General features: G+C 39.7%; 2 protein-coding genes across 3 annotated transcripts; one reads left to right on the forward strand and one right to left on the reverse strand.

Annotated features, from left to right (window-relative positions):
- Positions 1–2,089: 2,089 nt before the first annotated feature.
- Positions 2,090–11,280, forward strand: nadk2 (NAD kinase 2, mitochondrial). Of its 2 annotated transcripts, none has more exons than XM_085358635.1 (12): positions 2,090–2,861; positions 2,954–3,042; positions 3,129–3,217; positions 3,463–3,544; positions 4,871–4,954; positions 5,846–5,985; positions 6,142–6,235; positions 6,375–6,518; positions 7,172–7,227; positions 10,007–10,060; positions 10,141–10,264; positions 10,371–11,280. In XM_085358635.1, exons 1-12 carry the CDS (start codon positions 2,640–2,642, stop codon positions 10,507–10,509), a joined length of 1,317 nt encoding a protein of 438 aa, XP_085214761.1. In that variant the 5' UTR covers positions 2,090–2,639; the 3' UTR covers positions 10,510–11,280. The 2 variants fall into 2 exon arrangements, with proteins under 2 accessions (XP_085214761.1, XP_085214762.1); XM_085358636.1 differs by having other exon boundaries at positions 6,423–6,518.
- A 3,543-nt stretch (positions 11,281–14,823) lies between these two features.
- On the reverse strand, positions 14,824–18,656 carry skp2 (S-phase kinase-associated protein 2, E3 ubiquitin protein ligase). The gene is made up of 10 exons (XM_085357134.1): positions 18,643–18,656; positions 17,826–18,064; positions 17,626–17,737; positions 17,049–17,192; positions 16,715–16,849; positions 16,305–16,403; positions 16,087–16,214; positions 15,780–15,831; positions 15,510–15,617; positions 14,824–15,055 (listed from the first exon to the last, which is right to left on the reverse strand). Exons 1-10 carry the CDS (start codon positions 18,654–18,656, stop codon positions 14,824–14,826), a joined length of 1,263 nt encoding a protein of 420 aa, XP_085213260.1.
- Positions 18,657–19,247: the final 591 nt, after the last annotated feature.

The following is a 19,247-nucleotide window of genomic DNA, read 5'->3' on the forward strand; positions in this document are numbered from 1 at the left end:
GTAGGGTGTAGATATGATATAATATGATGTTGCTGTCGATGAGTAGTTATATGCTTTATGTGTTTTTGTGCATTCAGGTTCATTTAAAGAATGATCGTAATAGATCATTAGAGTTAAAGGAACATCACATCGTGGACCCCACCCAGCAGGGTCATATCTTCTCTGAGCGTCGCATCATAATGGAGGTCCACAGTCCATTTACTATCCGGTCAGACTGACCTTTCATAGTGTATGAATTATTCTGATGCAATTCAAAATGTGCTACGCTGTTTCAGAACATCAAAATTATTCTCAAAATGATCAATAATATTTTTTTTCTTGATGTCGCAATCATACCCCTTCGTAGAGTGAGACAGGCGATCTATGTTGTCTGTGAACAATCAATGAACAGAGGGCTTGGCTTACTAGAACAACTGACATCACCTACAGTGCTGTTTTGAGATCCCCCACTCATATCTGGCATCAAGTGATCTCAATCTATAGACCAGATAAGATGCTTATCATTATACAAAATTATACAGAACAATTATACAAAAATTATACATTAAACAAATGTGTAAAACAAAATTTTAGTCCACTCTCAAGATCCAATTGAATTCAATTCAGTTTTATTTTTTATAAAAAAATTAATGGTTTTTATCCTGTGAAAAGTGCTATATAAATAAATTGATTAGATTTGACTATTTATGCAGCAGCAAATCACAACAACTGTCACCTCAAGGTGCTTTATATTGTAAGGTAGACCCTGCAATAATACATACAGAGAAAAACCCAACAATCATATGACCCCGTATGAGCAAGCACTTTAGCAACAGTGGAAGGAAAAACTCCCTTTTAACAGGAAGAAACATCCGGAAGAACCAGGCTCAGGGAGGGGCGGCCATCTGCCGCAAACAGTTGGGGTGAGAGAAGGAAGCAGGACAAAATGCATGCAGTGGAAGACAGCCAGAGATTGATAACAAGTGTGATTCAGTACAGAGAGGTAACAAAGTGAGTGATAAAGGTGACTGACAAAGAAATACTCAGTGCATCATGGGAATCCCCCAGCAGCCTATTGCAGCATTACTAAGGGTAGCCCAAAGTTTTAAGCCTAATCTTAAAAGTAGAGATAGTGTCTGTGTCCCGAATCAAACTGGAAGCTGGTTCATAGAAGAGGGACCTGAAAACTGAAGGCTCTCCCTCCCATTCTACTTTTAAATACTCTAGGAACAAGAAGCCTGCAGTGTGACGGCGAAGTGCTCTAATGTGGTGATATGGTACTATAAGGTCATTAAGATAAGATGGGCCTAATTATTTAAGACCTTGTATGTGAGGAGCAGGATTTTGAATTAAATTCTGGATTTAACAGGGAGCTGAAGGGAAGCCAATACAGGAGAAATATGCTCTTTCTTTCCAGTCCCTGTCACTACTCTTGCTGTAGCATTTTGGGTCAACTCAAGGCTTTTCAGTGAGTTTTTAGGACCTCCTGATAATAATGAATTACACTAGTCCAGCCTAGAAGTAATAAATGCATAAATGATTTTTTTTTTTTTAGCGTCACTCTGATTCTAGAGATATTGTGCAAATGTAAGAAAGCAGTCAATCAATTTTTGGCAAATACAGGAAATCAGTTTTTGTCAGCCGATCACTTTTTGGCACAACACCCGGTCGTGCACGTCTTGATTTCTGCTTCAAGGCACTGCAGCGCGTCGCATGTGGGTGAGAGCCCCTCTCCCCTGTCTGTCTGACCGAAAAGTGTACGAAGACGGACAATTTTGGGGGACCATAAATCCTGCAGATTAAGCATTGACCATTGGTCATTTTCAGTACTCACAATTAATTGCCCAATCAAATTACTAAACATAATTACATATTGACATAATTAGAGAGAGATTATAGTCAAATAAATAGCTGCTTTGACAATGAGCCACTGCTGGTAGCTAGAGTGTGTGTCTGTTCTGTTTGGACTGATCATTCATGCTGGGGCGCTTACACCAAGAAATCCGTTTGTTTGTTTTTTGTCCCAGGGCAGACCCGCCTCCAGCTGGACCAAGGCCCTTCGACCAGCCAATGAGATGCTACGTTACGTACGCACGCACGCACAGCCTGAGTACGTGCCCGGTTGCATGGTTTGTGCTTCCACTGTTTTCTATGTTGTCGCGTATTATTCACCTTCTTACGGGTGTTATCTCGTGTTTAAGGAGCTTTGGAGCGTAGCACGGCTTGACTGTGGCGTGCGACAACAGTTAGCCCAGTGAAAAAGATGTGATAGGCAGACAGGCTAACGACTTGTGAACAAGCTGCTAGCTACTTTTAGCTTGTTAAGCTCAGCTGGAAAAGTCCGGTTCTGCCAAATATGGTTAGAAGAATCACTAGTTAGCAGCAAGGTTACTGCTGTTCTTGGCGTTTTAGTGCTGTTCTGAGGAGATACTTTACTCGGACAGTTAAATCTTAACGTCTTCATCTTGCAACACGGAGCGAGCGTGGTGGTGACCGTCCTTGACAGCTGTGTGCGCGTGGATCTCACTTGACTGTGAAACATCTGTCGAGTACTGACAGGAGTCAGTATGTGCGCTCCCTAACAGCTGCACTACGCAGGACCCTGAGTAACTCTAACCGGACCTTTGTGAAGTTTTTGGTTGTAGGTTCATTTAATAAGGATGGCTCCCCGTTCGGTGCTGTGCCACGGGAGTCGAGCCATCAGCCTGCTGTATGGAAACACTCTTCGCCCCCTCCACGCTTCACTGTGCAGCGCATCACCACAACCGAAAGCTGGGTTCAAACCAGAAAAGGTAGCAGTGGTCACAAAGACTACGCGGTATGAGTTTGAACAGCAGCGGTATCGCTATGCAGGAGTTTCTGAAGAAGATCTAAAGCAGTTGGTAAGACTGCATTCATGTGACTACCACAAAGCAAACACGCCACTTTACATTCTACCCTTCACCCAGTGTTTTACTTAATCTGTGTTCTACAGCTTGCTATGAAGGGCTCCAGCTACAATGGCCTTCTGGAAAGACACAACATCCACACTAGCAACGTGGAGCACATTGTGAAGAGCCTGCAGTAAGATACCGTCCAACAGCAATGTTTCTTAGAGAAATGGGAAGTGCTTGCAGCTGGGACTCTCTTTGTATTCTGTTTGTTTTCAGGAGAGAAGGCATTACTGTACAAGTGGTAAAAAGAGGAGAATACAATGAAGATGTAGTGCGGTGGGCAGATACCATTATCTCTGCTGGAGGTAGGAATATTTTGTCATCCTAGGTATCATTTGTACAACAAAGCTGTCTGCTTGGGACAGTAATTCATTGTAAATGTAGAACATCAATAATATATGGCTTATATGGTCATTACCAGTATATATTCTGTTAATGTAATAACCACAGAATAAAAGGTTCTTCCTTGTCTTTCACTCTCTTTGTTCTTTAACAAAATCCAAGTTCAGTAACTGGAATTGTGTGGGGGGTTTTTGTTTTTGTTTATTAGGTGATGGAACAATGCTACTTGTGGCCAGTAAGGTTTTTAGCAAAGACAAACCAGTCGTTGGAGTTAACACAGACCCTGAAAGGTAAAGCACAGAACAGACCATTGTTGGATATGAATTGTATTGTTAAATTAAAGTGGACCTATTATGTTAGTGTACAACTCCATATTTTTGTTGTTGGGCTAGTTCTGCATAGAGCTGGGCAATGTAGACCAAATTATTATCACTATTAATGTTTCTTTTCTATATTAAACAATTTTGGTAATTATTGATATAGATGTAGGTACATGTTAGTATTCTAAACTAGCTGTTTGTTTTAATACAAATTGAAAGTTGAAGAAAAAGTATTAATAACTAATAGGCTACAATTACCTGAAACATGGGGAAATTACTGGTTTACATGCATTAAAAAATACAATTAACTCAAATTAACTGGCAGTATAACACTGTGCTGTACTGTTTAACAGTGCAGGCATAAAAAAATGTAAATAGAATGTAAATGTAAATAGAAATAGAAACTAATGTATTGTATCTGAATAATTGCACCTGTACCTCCAATTAATAAGACTAGCCTGTTCACAGTTTGAAGTTTAATAGACATTCTTTTGCATATTTTTGAAAGTAATAAAAGAGGTGTGTCATTTTACTGAACTTCGTCAGGACCTGTCGGCGCTGTGTCTTTTTTAACCTGTCCATCTGCGCTCAGTCTAAATGGAGGAAACGACTTCTGCACTTTTGCCTTTTTGCGACCTGTATTATCTCTTCCTGAGCAGCTGGCTTTTTGGTATTACTTGTTGGGTATTATAGCCACGTTAACCTGTTGAACCCCATTGCCCCTGGTACCAGGGTTGAGAGGGAGAACATCTATTGGCCCGATAAGCCATGTGTATTGATTGAATTTATCATTGTCATCAACATTTTTAAAATAGCGTGATCGTTTTGTCCTCCAGCACTAGTGCTGCATGGTCTGGAGACGATCTTTATCGTTATGCTGGACCTTCATCCGCCCCTTTAGTTCATCCTCTGTCTTACATGTATTGGGGCTCTTCACTGTCGCAGAGCCAGAAGAAGGGAAAACTGTCTGAAAATGAGTATTTAGAACAGCCATGAATTTTTTAGCTCGCAATAATTATTTGCAAGTACACTGACTTCATTCTTTGAAATTTTGGCCACATCCACTGTTGGAACAGTGTATATATACACAACAGAAAGTAAATGTAAAGCATAGTAAGCCCACAATAATAAAGACTGTGTGTTTTATTGAAAAACTCAATAAGTCATTAATGTAAATTTCTCAGTGCAGTGGTGTGTAAGTATTTAAATAAGTTGAATTTTTCATGGGATTAAGCCAGCCGATTGCTGGTTAACATTTCCAGGTGAGTATATTGAAGTTTTGTCTTTCTACTGAAGGTCAGAAGGTCATCTGTGCCTGCCTGTGCGATACACTCGTGCCTTCCCAGAGGCACTGGAGAAGCTGTGCCGTGGTGAGTTCAGGTGTGTATTTTTATCTACAAATGCTGACTGCTCTCACGCCTTCCTCAATGTTAGCAGCTTTTTCTGGCTCAGTAGTGACAATCTACAGTTATGGTCCATAAGTATTTGGACAGGGGCTGAATTTTTGCAGTTTTGCCTCTGTGCATAACCACAGTTGCTTTTAAATCAGGTAACTTACCAATGGAAATGGGGGAATGTGTATGAAATGAGTGTAGTTAAACAGTTAATGCAATACCTTTTGTTAAAGTGTAAAGTACCTTGAGTTAAAGTGAAAACTCTGCACTTTAATAACATGTTTGATTTAAAATGTACTGTGGTTCTGCGAGGTAAAAATGCAAAATTGTATCATTGTGTCTGTATTGAAGGCCCTGACAACTGCATTATGTTATTAACTAATACCAGTGGATTATTTTATGTTCAAAGTTGTACAGAAAATAGTCCATAACTCTTTGCTGCTGGCTACAGCGTACTGAACACCATGGAGTTGTTGACATGTCATTAGCTTAGAGTTCAGGAGTTTAAATCTGTATGTCTGGGGAAAAGTCACATGATGTCTAACACCCCAAAGCTGTGTCGTCAAACTCAGTCGGATATCCTAAATCCATTTACACTGTCCTGCTACTAGAGTTCACTGCTGCCCACTGTCAAGAGTTTTAGTAAAAGTGTCCAGTAAAAATGAATATGGTGATATTTGGGATGCTGTCTTAGTGTCACCGTTTTATTTCCTCAGATTCTGTAGTTATGTTTCAAAGTAGACCTCCTCTTCTCATAAAAGTGGTTTAAAGAGGATTCGGAGACAAATATAGAAAATGGAGAAATGGCGCAGACACAAGGCTAACGCCTCTTGAGACTGCAGATCTCGTCCCCTTACATTTCCCTGGCTGTCTTCAGGTGGCTGTGGCGTCAGAGGATCCGTCTGCACTTAGAGGGAACAGGAATAAATCCCAATCCAGTGGACCTCCACGAACAGCAGCTCAGCCTGGAGCAGCACAACCAAGCTCACCGCTTCACCTCCATGGACAACTTAAACAGTACGACCCACTCAGCATGCTTGTCTGATCCAGTCTCTTTTCTCCAGTGTCACTCAATCCTGAGTTTGTGCAAACATGGCGTGAGATTGGAGTTATATTGATGTTTTCTTGATTTCTTTCCCTGCGTCCTTTTCCCAATTCAATTACTCTTTCTAGGGACAGGAACACTACATGAGACCTTCCACAAGCCTAGCCTTCTCCCTGTTAGAAGCTTAAATGAAATCTTCATTGGAGAATCTCTGTCTTCCAGGTACCTTAATCACGGAAACAGATTCTTACTCCCATCTAAGCATGTTTGCATATTGTAATTTTCATAAATCCTCAGTCCCTTCACTGGCATGCTGCATGCTTTTCCAGCACTCATCAGGAAAAATCTCTGTCCACCACAGGGTGAAGTTAAAATCCTTCAAACCCCATGTTAACCTCTTGCTCCATAGGGCTTCCTACTACGAGATCTCCGTGGATGATGGCCCATGGGAAAAACAAAAGAGTTCTGGACTGAACATATGCACAGGAACAGGATCCAAAGCCTGGTACACAAAACAACTTTAAATGTTTAAAAAAGTAGTTCCTAATCACCTTCCTGCACCAGGAATAGCTCTTCCTGCACCATTTAAAGCTTTGATGCTTGAGTCAGGTGCAAATGAACCTCATAGGTTCATAGTCTCTTCACATAAGTGAGCAAATTCTTACTGGACTGTAAAAAGTGTGATGTGATGGGAAAAGTTTCAAGTCACTGGAAAAACCTAGGTTGTAACATCTGTATGAGCACAGCTGCACAGTAATAATAGCCAGTGGGCCTTTATCACGTTGTGTGGATCAACCAAACTTAAGTAAATTTCTCTTAGTTGGCTCCAAACACTTGATTCATTTTTGGTTGGTCCATGAAGAGCTTTTAATATTCAGATTAATATTATTAAACTTCACCTAACATTGAAAGGAGATGCAGGCAAGACTTAAACACACACAGATAGATATAAAATTTATATTGGCCCAGCTGTGATTTACTACTAAAAATGCTGATTCTTTACTTAGACATTGTTTTATTTTTGTCACGTTTTATTTTTCCTATAAATTATGAAAGCCATTGATGTAAAGCATGATATTGCCTTACAAATAAGAATGAAAAGAATCGTGTCTTTACACTTGTCAGCTCCCTCACAAGCTTCTCTCTTGTGCTCCACAGGTCATACAACATCAATAAACTTGCTGAACAAGCAGTGGAAGAAGTTCTAAAAATTGGTACGTACTGTACATGTGCAAATTTTGAGGTGCAAGACCCGCAGATATAGGGATGGGTATTGATAAGATTTTCACGATTCCGATTCCACTTTCGATTCTGTTTAACGATTCGATTCTTTATCGATTCTCTTATCGATTCTTTTTAAAAAGGAAAACACTAAGGTCGATTAGCTTAGAACTTTGTTTTTTATCTTCTCTTTGAACAAGATAGAAATTTAGGAGTAACATGGCCTTACAAACCCAACAGTGAGATCTTAAGAGATCCAGCCTATGGCTCTTCAATATGGTGTCACAAGGTCCCTGGGGAAAAAATTGTAAATGTAAAATAATAAAATAAATATTCTTCTGTAGCAATAACAAAGTATAACATAAATTATTCTGTAGCAATTACACAAGAATATCCAGTAATGTCCCTGCCTACAATTAAATACATTCACTTACCGAAAATCGGGGACATCTGCTGTGGCAAATGGGTGCAAGCCTTTTACCACAAACTTAGTCACTGCTCGGTGACATTCGTCTATCCTGGCCTGAAAGGAGACGCTAACGGTAGACTGCAGCGAGAACTGCCAGCATCTGAGCCAGACTCTGTCTGTCTCTCTCATCATGGTCACCTAAATGCACAGTAATGGCAGGTTTTGTAATAAGGCAGAACGCGCTAACATAATATGCACTGTTAGTTGATTATTTACCTGCCGCATTAACGGGAGAGGACGTGCAAACGTTACCGCTGCTGCTGGGTTGAGATTCACGAGTCAAGCGGCATTAAAAACACGACATTCATTTAAGGTTATCATGTGTTTTGTGAGCAAATGCTTTTGCATATTCGTAGTGTTTCCTCCCTTAAATGAAATATCTACTTTGCAAGTATTGCAAGTTGCCCTGTTGTCATCCGTTCTCGTAAAGTATAATCAAACTTTTGAGCGTCTGAGCTGCTTAGGCGCCGTGTTTCCTGCCAGGTAAATGACGCTCCGCAACGTGGTGACGTCATTCGGGGCGACTGGAATCGATAAGGGAATCGTTTGCAAAAATGGCAAACAATTCCAAGGAATTGAAACAGTGGGAACCGGTTCTCAACAAGAACCGGTTTTCGATACCCATCCCTACGCAGATATCATCATAACTTTGCAGAGTAGCAGGCAGAGACTTGCAAGATGTGTCTGTCTTAATGTTCCTTATCAGCAAATGCAGCAAAATAGTAACACCTAAACTCTCAAGAAGAATGAGTAGTTCCATTTGCCTGGTTGTCAATCTAAACAATTTGTGTATATTTGAAAAAGAAAAAGACCACTTTCTTTATTTGCCCGATGCAGCCGCTCTCTTACTCACTGTCAACCACTCGGTCTGAAGCCCTTCACCTCCTCAATTCAGCTATGGTTTCCCCACTGCTCTGACACACCCCAAAATTCACTGTGATGAATAAAACTGTAATGATATATTGATGATTTTTTAAAATTTATTTATCACAAACTGATTAAATATGAAGTTCAGATTTTATCTATTTATTTAGAGTTATATGATTTTTGTTTTTTAATGACCCCTTGGCAGTTCTGCTGCTAAAGCCACCCTTCCCTTTAACCATCTTTTTCTGAATAGTTGACCCTTGTAAGCAGGAGCTTTAAACAGCAGGTGGGTGTAACATTACCCAGAGCTGTGTGCCTGAGGTAAACATACTGCACATTCTAGTGTCAAACAGATCCATACATACTAAATTGTCTGGAGTTTTTAGGGCTAAAGCACATACACTTACCTCATAACTTAAAGCTGTGGACAGGGGTAACACTGAGTATCCACCCAAGGTTATTATTATTGTTAACTAAGATAAAAACTAAAACTAAAAATGGAAAATAAAAACTAGACTGACGCTAAAACCAACTGAAATGATGTTGTTAAAGGAAAGAGCCTCAGTTTTAGTATGTGTTAGTCTGGTAAAGATTCTATTGGTACTTGCCTGCCTACAAGAAATGTTGCCTCTGACTCTCCACTTCATAGAATAATAATTTAAAAGACACTGAAACAAATAAAACTAAACATTCCACTCTGGAGCTGACTGAAACTAAATTCAATTAAAAGCAATAAAATATGAAAATGAAAAACTCTAATAACTCTGGTGTCCACCACTGGAACAGCATTCATGACAGAAAATAAGGGGAGGTACAAAAGGTCCACTTTCCACCAGCATGTGGATTAAGAGGGGAGAAAAAGAATAAAACCTGGTATTATTTTATTAGTAATCCTGAGGACCTTTCACTTAAACCAGCGTTCCCCAACCTTTTTTGCGCCGCGGACCAGTTTATGCCCGACAATATTTTCACGGACCGGCCTTTAAGGTGTCGCGGATAAATACAACAAAATAAAACTAGTACCAGTACCGAAAAAAGAAGATTTATTCATAACACACGTGAAAAGACCCAGGAAAACTGAGTTAACGATAAAAGCGATAACAAAACAACGCTGAAAACCGATAAAAACCCTGAAAACCATACATTTCACACCTGAGCTGCAACTCTCGCGGCCCGGTACCAAACGACTCACGGACCGGCCCGGGGGTTAGGGACCGCTGACTTAAACTGTAACACACCCAGTAAGGTTAATGCTAAACTTCCCAAATTTTCAAAACAAAAGTTAACAAACTGCAGTGATCCCACTTACCTGGAATCCAAAATGTATTAGATAATATTTGGCCTCTATTGTACTGTTCTGGAACTGTAGATTGTAACTGGTCCTTGCATGCATAAAACCCAATTTGTTTCCTAAATGCCTTTTTATTTTCTTCCAGGGAAATCCCAGTCAGGTCTGGATATCCCCCTTAACCAAGAATTAATTGAAAAAGGTGAGCTCCTATTTCTCTTGTCATTATTGTTGTGTAGTTTTATAGCCTTTTTTATCTTGCTCTTGCACCTGTGTGATCAGTTACAGAGGAATACAACAAGTCTCTGGTGTTCAGCCCAGATGACAGCCGTTTGTTCTACAGCGTCAGGGAGCCCATCGTGAACAGGGTCTTCTCCAGCAGTCGACAGAGAGGCTTTGCCACAAAGTCAGTGGTGATCACCAGTCTCAGGCAGAGCACAACGTCGATGAGTCTGTGCTGTAACTGAAGCCTTTGATCGTTTTGGTTTTTTTTCCTTCTTTTGTGCCTTCAGGTTGTGTGTCCGCTCCCGCTGTTGGGATGCTTGCATGGTGGTGGATGGTGGGACTTCCTTTGAATTCAACGATGGTGCTATCGCTACAATCAGCATGAGCGAGGAGGACCAGCTCCGGACTGTTGTGTTAGAAAACTGAGACAAGTCTGAATATCTCTCAAGCTAACAGTGTTCACAAGTGGATGTGTTCAAAGGGAAGTATTTGTCCTTTGCTTTTGTTTTATTATACATATTTTACAAACAAAACCCATTTACACTTTCTTTTCATTTTTAATATTTGTGTCAATATTCCAAGCTACAAAGATGATCCCTTATTTAGATACAGTTTCTGATTATATTTACGGTATATCAGCACAAGCCCTAAAGTGAGCAGTGAAACTAAGGCCAAGATGAAAGAATGTAAAAACTCTTTGTAGACCTGAAGTCTTTTGGAAACGTCAGACATAAAAGCTACACTGATCCAGCAAACTGTTTGTGAATATTACCCCACACTGAAACAGGACAAAGATTTTCAGTAGGTTTCACACTACTGAGTGAGCTTTAAGAATATGGGCAAAGTTATTCAGAGTTATTGTTGTCAACAAATCCAAATTACTCTGCCTCAAGTTTATAATTTATTGCTGAATACACAAAAAACCTTTAAACAGAACATGGCTGCAGATTTCTAAGGAGTTCAAACTTCTGATATTGATACATCAGGTGATTCTTTTTATACATGCATTACGATTAGGACAGTGTCACACTTTGACTTCCTGATTATCACCACTGATAGCATAACTTGAGCTGATTATAATAAAATGCTTGACTCATGTGAAGGAGCTTTCTGGGAAATTGAAGATGAAGTAAAAGTGCAAGAACGTGGGGAGAGTGTAACCATAAATGTACAAAACCACACAATAACACAATTGTTATTGAAATACTAATGACAATTGGTATTTCAGTTTTTAATTTTTGCTTTTTACCATGTTACATCTCCAATCTCTCTCTCTATATATATATATATATATACACACGTGTATATATACACATATATATAAATACATATATATATATATATACACACATATATACATATATATATACACATATATATATATATACACACACATATATATACACATATATATATATACACATATATATATATACACATATATATATATACACATATATATATACACATATATATATATACACATATATATATATACACATATATATATACACATATATATACACACATATACATATATATACACACATATACACACATATACATATATATACACACATATACATATATATACACACATATACATATATATACATATACATATACATATACATATATACATATACACATATACATATATACATACATATACATATATATATATATACACATATACATATACATATATATACATATATTTACATATATATATATTTATATATATATATATATTTATATATATTTATATATTTATATATATATATATTTATATATATATTATGTAGGCTAAAAGGAATCATTATTTTCAAACTGATTAGTAACTTACTGGCACAACCGTCTGGCTCTGTGATGCGTTCCTGTTACATGTGATGCGCAGTGCTAAGAGGACTGTGGAAGCAAAGCCCCCTGCTGGTCAAACTGTGACAGGGTTTTTAAACACCCCACCAAAACAAAAGTTTTTTAACACTCGACATATGTACTGATGGCACAACTAGCATGGAGTTCTTTTCTGTTCCTACAGACCACTCAAAGCACTCCATTTTAAATATATATCTATATATAACTGGATATGTTAAGTTATTATCAGCCAATACTATAAGCTAGCCAGCTGTCTTCAGTGGTGGATTAATCCACATTTCCTACTCATCCTACTATCCTATAAATTGAGGGGGAAATAATCTACAGGATGTCTTGATGGTATTGAAAGAACATTCACTAATGCAAGTTTGTGGCCAACTGTGGGATATGCTACATCTGGCTTTGGTACAGTATTTGTTACCAGGAGACATTCTCTGTTGGTTTCAGGGCCTCGTTAACACTAGAGAAAAATCTAGATTCATCAGTCCTGTCCAAGCATATATTCAATTCCGCTGTAAGTTTTATAATTGTAAATGTATGCAGAGGACTTGAAGCACAGCGGCTTGCTGAGTAAAGATATTTTTGGAATATAGTGTCTATTTTTCCTAGCTGTCTGAGCCACACAGAACGGTAAGTTTTAGAGGAAAAAAAAAAAAAATGTAGTGCAGCAAAGAGAACTCCATGTTTAAAGGGTTGGGTTTTTTTCTCTGGTAGAGTTAAAGGGGCTGTTTCTTGACACCTCCTAAGACAGGAAACAGTCTTGTCTGTGGTGGGCATGGCTAAAGTTATAGGTGAAATAGTATCTGATGGATACAAAGTTATTTTTAACCCAACAAATCTCTTGACTTGGAGCGTTCTTGCAAAAACCATGTTCTGTTTGAAAAGTTATCTGCAAAGTGTAACATGCACCATGCCAAAGGCAAGTTTCCCTATGGAAACACACTCTACTGGAATGTTTTGTTTTGGAACTCGATAAAGTGATATGAACTACAAGTGCTTCTGTGTGCTGCTTTTGTTCCCCCCCCCCATTAAGCTCATCTTATTACCTTCCTGTCTTCATTGTATCAAGCAGGTTGTTTTTCGTTGTGACTTTAACAGGAAATTTATCATTTTTAATAATTAACAATTTGGAGGCTGAAATAATGGTCCAAATTGTGGGAGGAGTCATCCTTAATTTAAAAAAAAAAAAAACCAGATTTGAGAAGTTGTCTGCTGGAAGAAATGCTAAAAACTATCCGTCTGCAGCAAACTGAAAACCCCAACGGTGGTTCCTTTCCCACTTTGACAGTGGGAAAGGAAAACTCCCTTTTAACAGGAAGAATCCTTTGACACTGTTTGGGGAGAGGCAGCAATTTGCTGAAACTGGTTGGGCTGAGGGAAAGTAAACCGAACCAGAGAGCAGAGTGGTTCGTAAGCACAGAGAGAGGGAAAGAAGAAATACTCAGTGCATCATGGGAAACAGCCGAGGCCTATTTGTTACTCATCCGAGTAACTTCTTCAGTCTCAGCTGAGTGCAGGTTTCCCCAACCTTATAAACTGCACATGTACTGTTGTAAATGTACCGTTTATATGGTTGGGGAAACCTGCAGTCAGTTGAGACTGAAGAAGTTACTCGGATGAGTGAGAAAACATTTCTCACATTGAAAACACGATCCAGATGAACAGAATGAACCTTTTGGGATCTCTAATAGGTCTTTTATGATTTTTCAGGGTTTTCAATTTATTCACATCTCTTCACTCCTGTCGGTTCATACAAGTAGCAATCGAATCCAAGTTTAGTACAAGAAATCTAAAATATCTGCTTACTTCTTCACTGTCCAAATACTTTTAAGCCTTAAAACTGGACAATGTATAACAACTCATTTCTCTACAGGAAAAGCAATAGTTTTTAAAACTTAAATCAAACTTAACATTTGAACATCATTATTGATCTAATAATCCACTGATGCTGCAGAGGCAAACATTACATAAACATGTGGCACAAACTGTACATTTCTTTATCTTAAGTTTCCTTAAGTTAAATAAATCCCACAGAAAAATTCAATAGCTTTTAGTTTAAAGTGGTTTATGAGAAAGGACGCGGAGGTGAAAATAAGTCATTCACATGTTCCCCTAGAGTTAAAGCTGACACGAGGGCAAACACAGCCACACTATTGAGCTACTTGGATTACTCCAAGCAACACAGATTATTTGGAAGTCCATAAAAGGTAGTCTCTTTAGCAACAATGTGTTGAGACAGATCCACATATATCAGTTGTCATTAAAACTGGTTCAATTAAAATCAAATGTTCTCTCATTCTTACAGCTGACACACACAAAACACTTTTACTGTTAAATATGTCGACAGCTGGAGGTAAGGATGCAACTGATAAATGTTGGATTACAAGTTAAAATTATTTGGACGATAGTCAATATTTGACTTTTCTAAAATAGAAGAGGCCGTTTTAAAATCATTAAGCTTATCAAAAGATCTGTGATCATTTAGGCAGCACAGTAAATGCCTCCTTAACATACCTTCATTATGCATTTACTGATTTCCAGATATTAGTGAGCAAAACTGATACGAGTATTTAGCCAATTAAATCACTTTACCCCCTTTTAAACCATGCTCAATACATTTTTTAAATGAATTAACACATTATTAGAACCTAAAACAATGTAACGTTTCACTTCACAACCCTGACATTTCTTCACAAGCTTGCGTGCTCTGCATTTAAGAGCACACAAATGTGCAAGCAAGGCTAGAAAGCATATTCTTTAGCAGCAAACACTGAAACATTGTTCCATTACTGCACACCAGGTCAGACCCGAATGCATTGGAATTTTGCAGGACAAAACTCTCTGCGTTACAAACTAACTGGACTAAAGAAATAAGGAGGAGCCAAACCGCAGTCGACACTTCTTGTTCCACATGGTGCGGTCGCTGGTGAATCCAACAAACCTGCTGGCCGGTGTGGGCCGGGCGATGCTTGAAAAAGGTCTGGAGTTGATGCTCACATGAGGCATCTCCCTCTTCAGAGAGGGCAGCTGGCTATCTTGCACCAGCCCAAACACATCCAGCTGGCTCAGCACAGGGAACATTATACCCACGTCACTGCAATCACACCAGCTAAAGTATTAATCGTGATTTTCAGCTATTCAAATATGATTCTATATTCTTTTTAGAAAACTATAAATTAAATTTAACAGATTTTCCCCGTTTAGGCCCCAAATAAAATCTAGACCAGCATTTAGTTTTCAGTATTCACTCATGCAAACAAGTCCCAAATATAGAGCTCGAGGTTAGAGCAGAGTTTTTGTACTAATAAAATCAAACTGTAAATGAACACCACACCTAGCACTAGTTACCAAACAGACTAGTGCTGTAATCATCATCCGTGTACTTTACTAGTAACTTAGACAGTGCGTTTCCATCTGAATAATAATCACAAACAAACATCTACATACCTGTGGCAAAAAAATAAATAAATAAGCTAGAAGATCCGATCAGATGGGACACACTAACTAGCAGTGACATGGATGGAGGTGGGAGGCAGACAAAAACTTACGTGAGAGCAGCAAGGTGAATGTGATAACAGCGGCTCAGGGACAGATGCAGCAGGTGCTTGAGTTGACTGAGGACAGGTAAGCAGTCAGCTGTCAGCAGAGTGCTATCACTGCGACACAGAAACAGATTTTAAGCTGCAGTCATCTGTGGCCACAGTAAAGACATTTTTCCATCCATGACAATTTAATTTGCAATAGCAAATAAAACGAGACAACTTAAAGAAAAACCCCACAGTTAAATACCAAACATAGAACAATGACTAAACTTTTACCTCAAATCTAGAGTTTTAATCTGGCGGCATTTTTCCACCAACACCTTCACATCTAAAAATGAGAAATAACACAGACACACGTCAGAATGATGCAACTCAAACAATCTTTAAGATCTAGATCGATCTATATATAGTTTTCACAAACTACAGTAATTTCACTTCAGCACCCTCAGTGTTAGCCTTCAAGCTGTCAAGTGAATCAAATTACTGTATCATTATGCAGCTTGTTCTGTGTTACATCATTCAGGACAAACCAGCTGTGTTTGTTAGTGTTGAAATCAGTGACTTGAAGATCTCCACCACTCACCATTTAGGGTGAGGCTCTCTCTGTAACCGCTGAGGTTGAGATGTGTAACACTGGAACTCAGATTATCAACCACGCTCTTTATGTGATTATTATCAAAGGTGCACCATGATAAGTTCAGCTGTTGTATACTGAAACACAAAATAATTGCATTAGTAAATCTGAGGCAGAGGAGAAACTTAAACTGTGGTTACAAAGTAAATAAGGACTGAGCAGCTGACCGGGAACAGGATTTAAGCATCCTAGTGAGCACAGGAGCAGAGAAGGCAGAGCAGCCGCTGAGGTTGAGCTCCTGTAGGCGGGTGTTCTTTGCCAGACAGCTGAGTAAAAGAGATTAACAAACACACAGTACAAATTTAAGGCTCAAACACATTCAGAAAATGCATTTACTGAGAGGAATTTAGTGTTTTGCCAGTTTACAATCAACAGTCACAGCACGACTTTTCCATCTCTGATGAGGCTCTACTACAAACAGCATCACTGACTTTTCAGACAAAGGCATGTTTCCCTGGACATCTGAAGTCAGGAAAAGCTCAGACATATTTTTGATAAGAGAAAAGCAGCTGCAAAGACCCTGGGAATCAGTGACATCCCTGCTGCTCTAATCAGTAGCAAATGGTTCAGATCTCACCTGATGATGGTGTCAGAGAGCTGCAGACCCTCCAGGCTCAGACATTCTAGCAGTCTGCAGCGACAGATGATGTCTTCCAGAGCCAACGTTGGTATGATTGAGCTTGACAGATCCATCTGAACCACCTGCAAAGAGCTGTATAATGGAAAAGAAAGAAAAGAGCATTTTTCTACTTAAGTGCCACAGAACTTAATACTTAGAGCTCTTTGGTGTGAAGGAAAATTAAATAGTTAGACATTAGATAGTTTTCATTAGATTTTCGCAGGCAAGGAAAACTCAGTAAGTCTTCCACTGAAGAAGAAAATCAGGACAGACCACGATAAATGTGACTAACCCTCTGCCTGTTAAGTGCAACTCTTCCACAAAGGAGCGAGGGCAGCGCAGTCTGCGGATGCCAGTCCTCAGCACCTGCTGCAGAGCCAGAGCCGTGTGGGTCATCCCCTCTAGATCCACACTGTGCCACAGAGACTCGTCAAACCTGTGATGAATGCACAAGCAAAGAGGTGTCATGGAGGCAAACCCCTACAGCAGCCTGCAGTAAATAACCTGCACACAGCAACCCGTTCTGTTAAATGTTAATGTGGGTTTCATTGAGAATATCAAGCAGCACAAACTCGTTTGTCTACCAGTTTGTCAGAATTTAATACTTTCGAATGTGATGGTGTGCAAGTAGCTGTGACAGCTGTTTAATGGATGAACTAGGAGTAATCCTTTAATGAGGAATCCACAGGGCCACGGATTTCCATATTTTTGAATACTGTGATAAGCGTCACGAGATGTGAGAAAGAACCAGAGGCGTGGTTTGAAGTATGCAAACTCAATCTTTAGGATCCGCCCTGCACTTAAAATAAAAAAAAATTAAGCGGGAAGAAGCAGGGCCAGAGATTTTGTTAATGATCATTATGACTCACGCCAAACGTTGCCAGCGCTTGCAAACTACAGATATTCTGACGAGGTCCTGCAGAGGAAGGCAGAAGAAAATCCTAAGAACAACCTCGTCTGGTAGTTGATCCCATGAAATGTCTGCAGAGGGAAAGAAAAAGGGAAAAAGGTTAAGTTGATCACAGGTGAAAGCCCTCATCTTAAACATCAGAAAAGCATCTGCTCCTACTTGGTGAGGAGTCTTTCCTCCTTGATCTCCTGCTAAGAACAAATTGATTGCTGTCATTCTCCTTCCCCTTGCTGAAGAGCCGCTGTTGCTTGCGCGGTGGTGTGAACTGCAGGATGAAATCTGTTGGGGTGCACTCAGTGTCCAGGCCCTCGCTAAGAATGCCTCTGGACTTGCTTTTCCTGGGCTGAGTCAGCATGGAGTCCTGCAGACTAAGGCAGGGACGATCCTGCAGTGGGACACTGTTGGAAGCAGAGGTTAATCAGACATGTGGGCATCGTTAAACAAGGCTTCATCATTACACAGACACCCCACAGAAAGGCTACTTAGCGGCCTAGCTTCCTCTAAAGAACCCCTCCGTGCCCGCCATATTGATGTAGCTACCAGCGGAGTGACCGCGCAAACTGACTGCAAGACCAAACGACAGACACCGTCTCCTGTCTTTCAGTACAGACACATGCAGGTGGTCCAGGGCGTCCACTACTGCCCTGCGGTTAGCTTACAGCGTGTACCCCGGGAAGAAAAGAGCCGCTGACAGGCGTGGAGGGAAAGCGCTGGGGAGAAAGCGCGCTATCGGTACAGTTTTACACTAACGACGCTGACAGTCTACCGAACACACAATTTCGCATAAAAACCGCCTTGTTCACACCACTTTAGAAATGGAAAGCACAGTTTTGAGTCGGGACAGTTAAACAGCACCAAGCTAGCCTTGGGATGGCGGCTCGTTCTCACATGTGCAACACATCTGACAGATAACTTATGCACCGCTATACCTCAAATATGTTTAGTAACAGAAAGTAAGAACCACTGAGGACGATACCTGTCGCCTGGCATTTCCTTTAACTCGAACCAAGTACGATCCTACACGAAAAGTGCAAGACTGCTTGGATTGCAGCCCTCCAACCGAGACTTTAAATTCGCCGCCAACACCGGGGCGCCCTCTTATAGTTACGTCACGGACGTGCCTGCACGTAGATCGCGATACGTCATACGCATTAGTGCTTTCGCCAGGTGGCAGTTTTTTGAGTTATGTTATGTTATGTGCCATATCATTGGCTTTAGAACGGGTGGTAGACAGATTTTCAGAAGTAATAATAGTGATTCATTGTCAGCATTGTTAAGCGTTGAAAAATCGTAGATTTTGTGTGTGAAAAAGCAAAAATATAGTAATAATGTGGACTCCCGCTCATATAGGTATTGTGGGTAATGAAAGATCAGATAGGTTGGCCAAAGAAGCTATTAAAAAGTAGATATTGAAATGCAGATACCGTTGTCGAATTCTGAAGGGAAACGTTTGGAAAGAAATTAAGAATTTATGGGAAATGGCGTGGGATAATGAAGTAAAAGGGAGACATTTATATAAAGTACAAAACCGTTCACGTTACAAGAAATAGAGGAATAAGTAGGCAGGAGGAGGTAATTCTA

Source organism: Diplotaxodon limnothrissa, linkage group LG7 (assembly GCF_057381915.1).
Source record: "Diplotaxodon limnothrissa isolate DT_005_m linkage group LG7, D_limnothrissa_male_GT1.1, whole genome shotgun sequence".
NCBI classification, from domain to species: Eukaryota; Metazoa; Chordata; class Actinopteri; order Cichliformes; family Cichlidae; genus Diplotaxodon; species Diplotaxodon limnothrissa.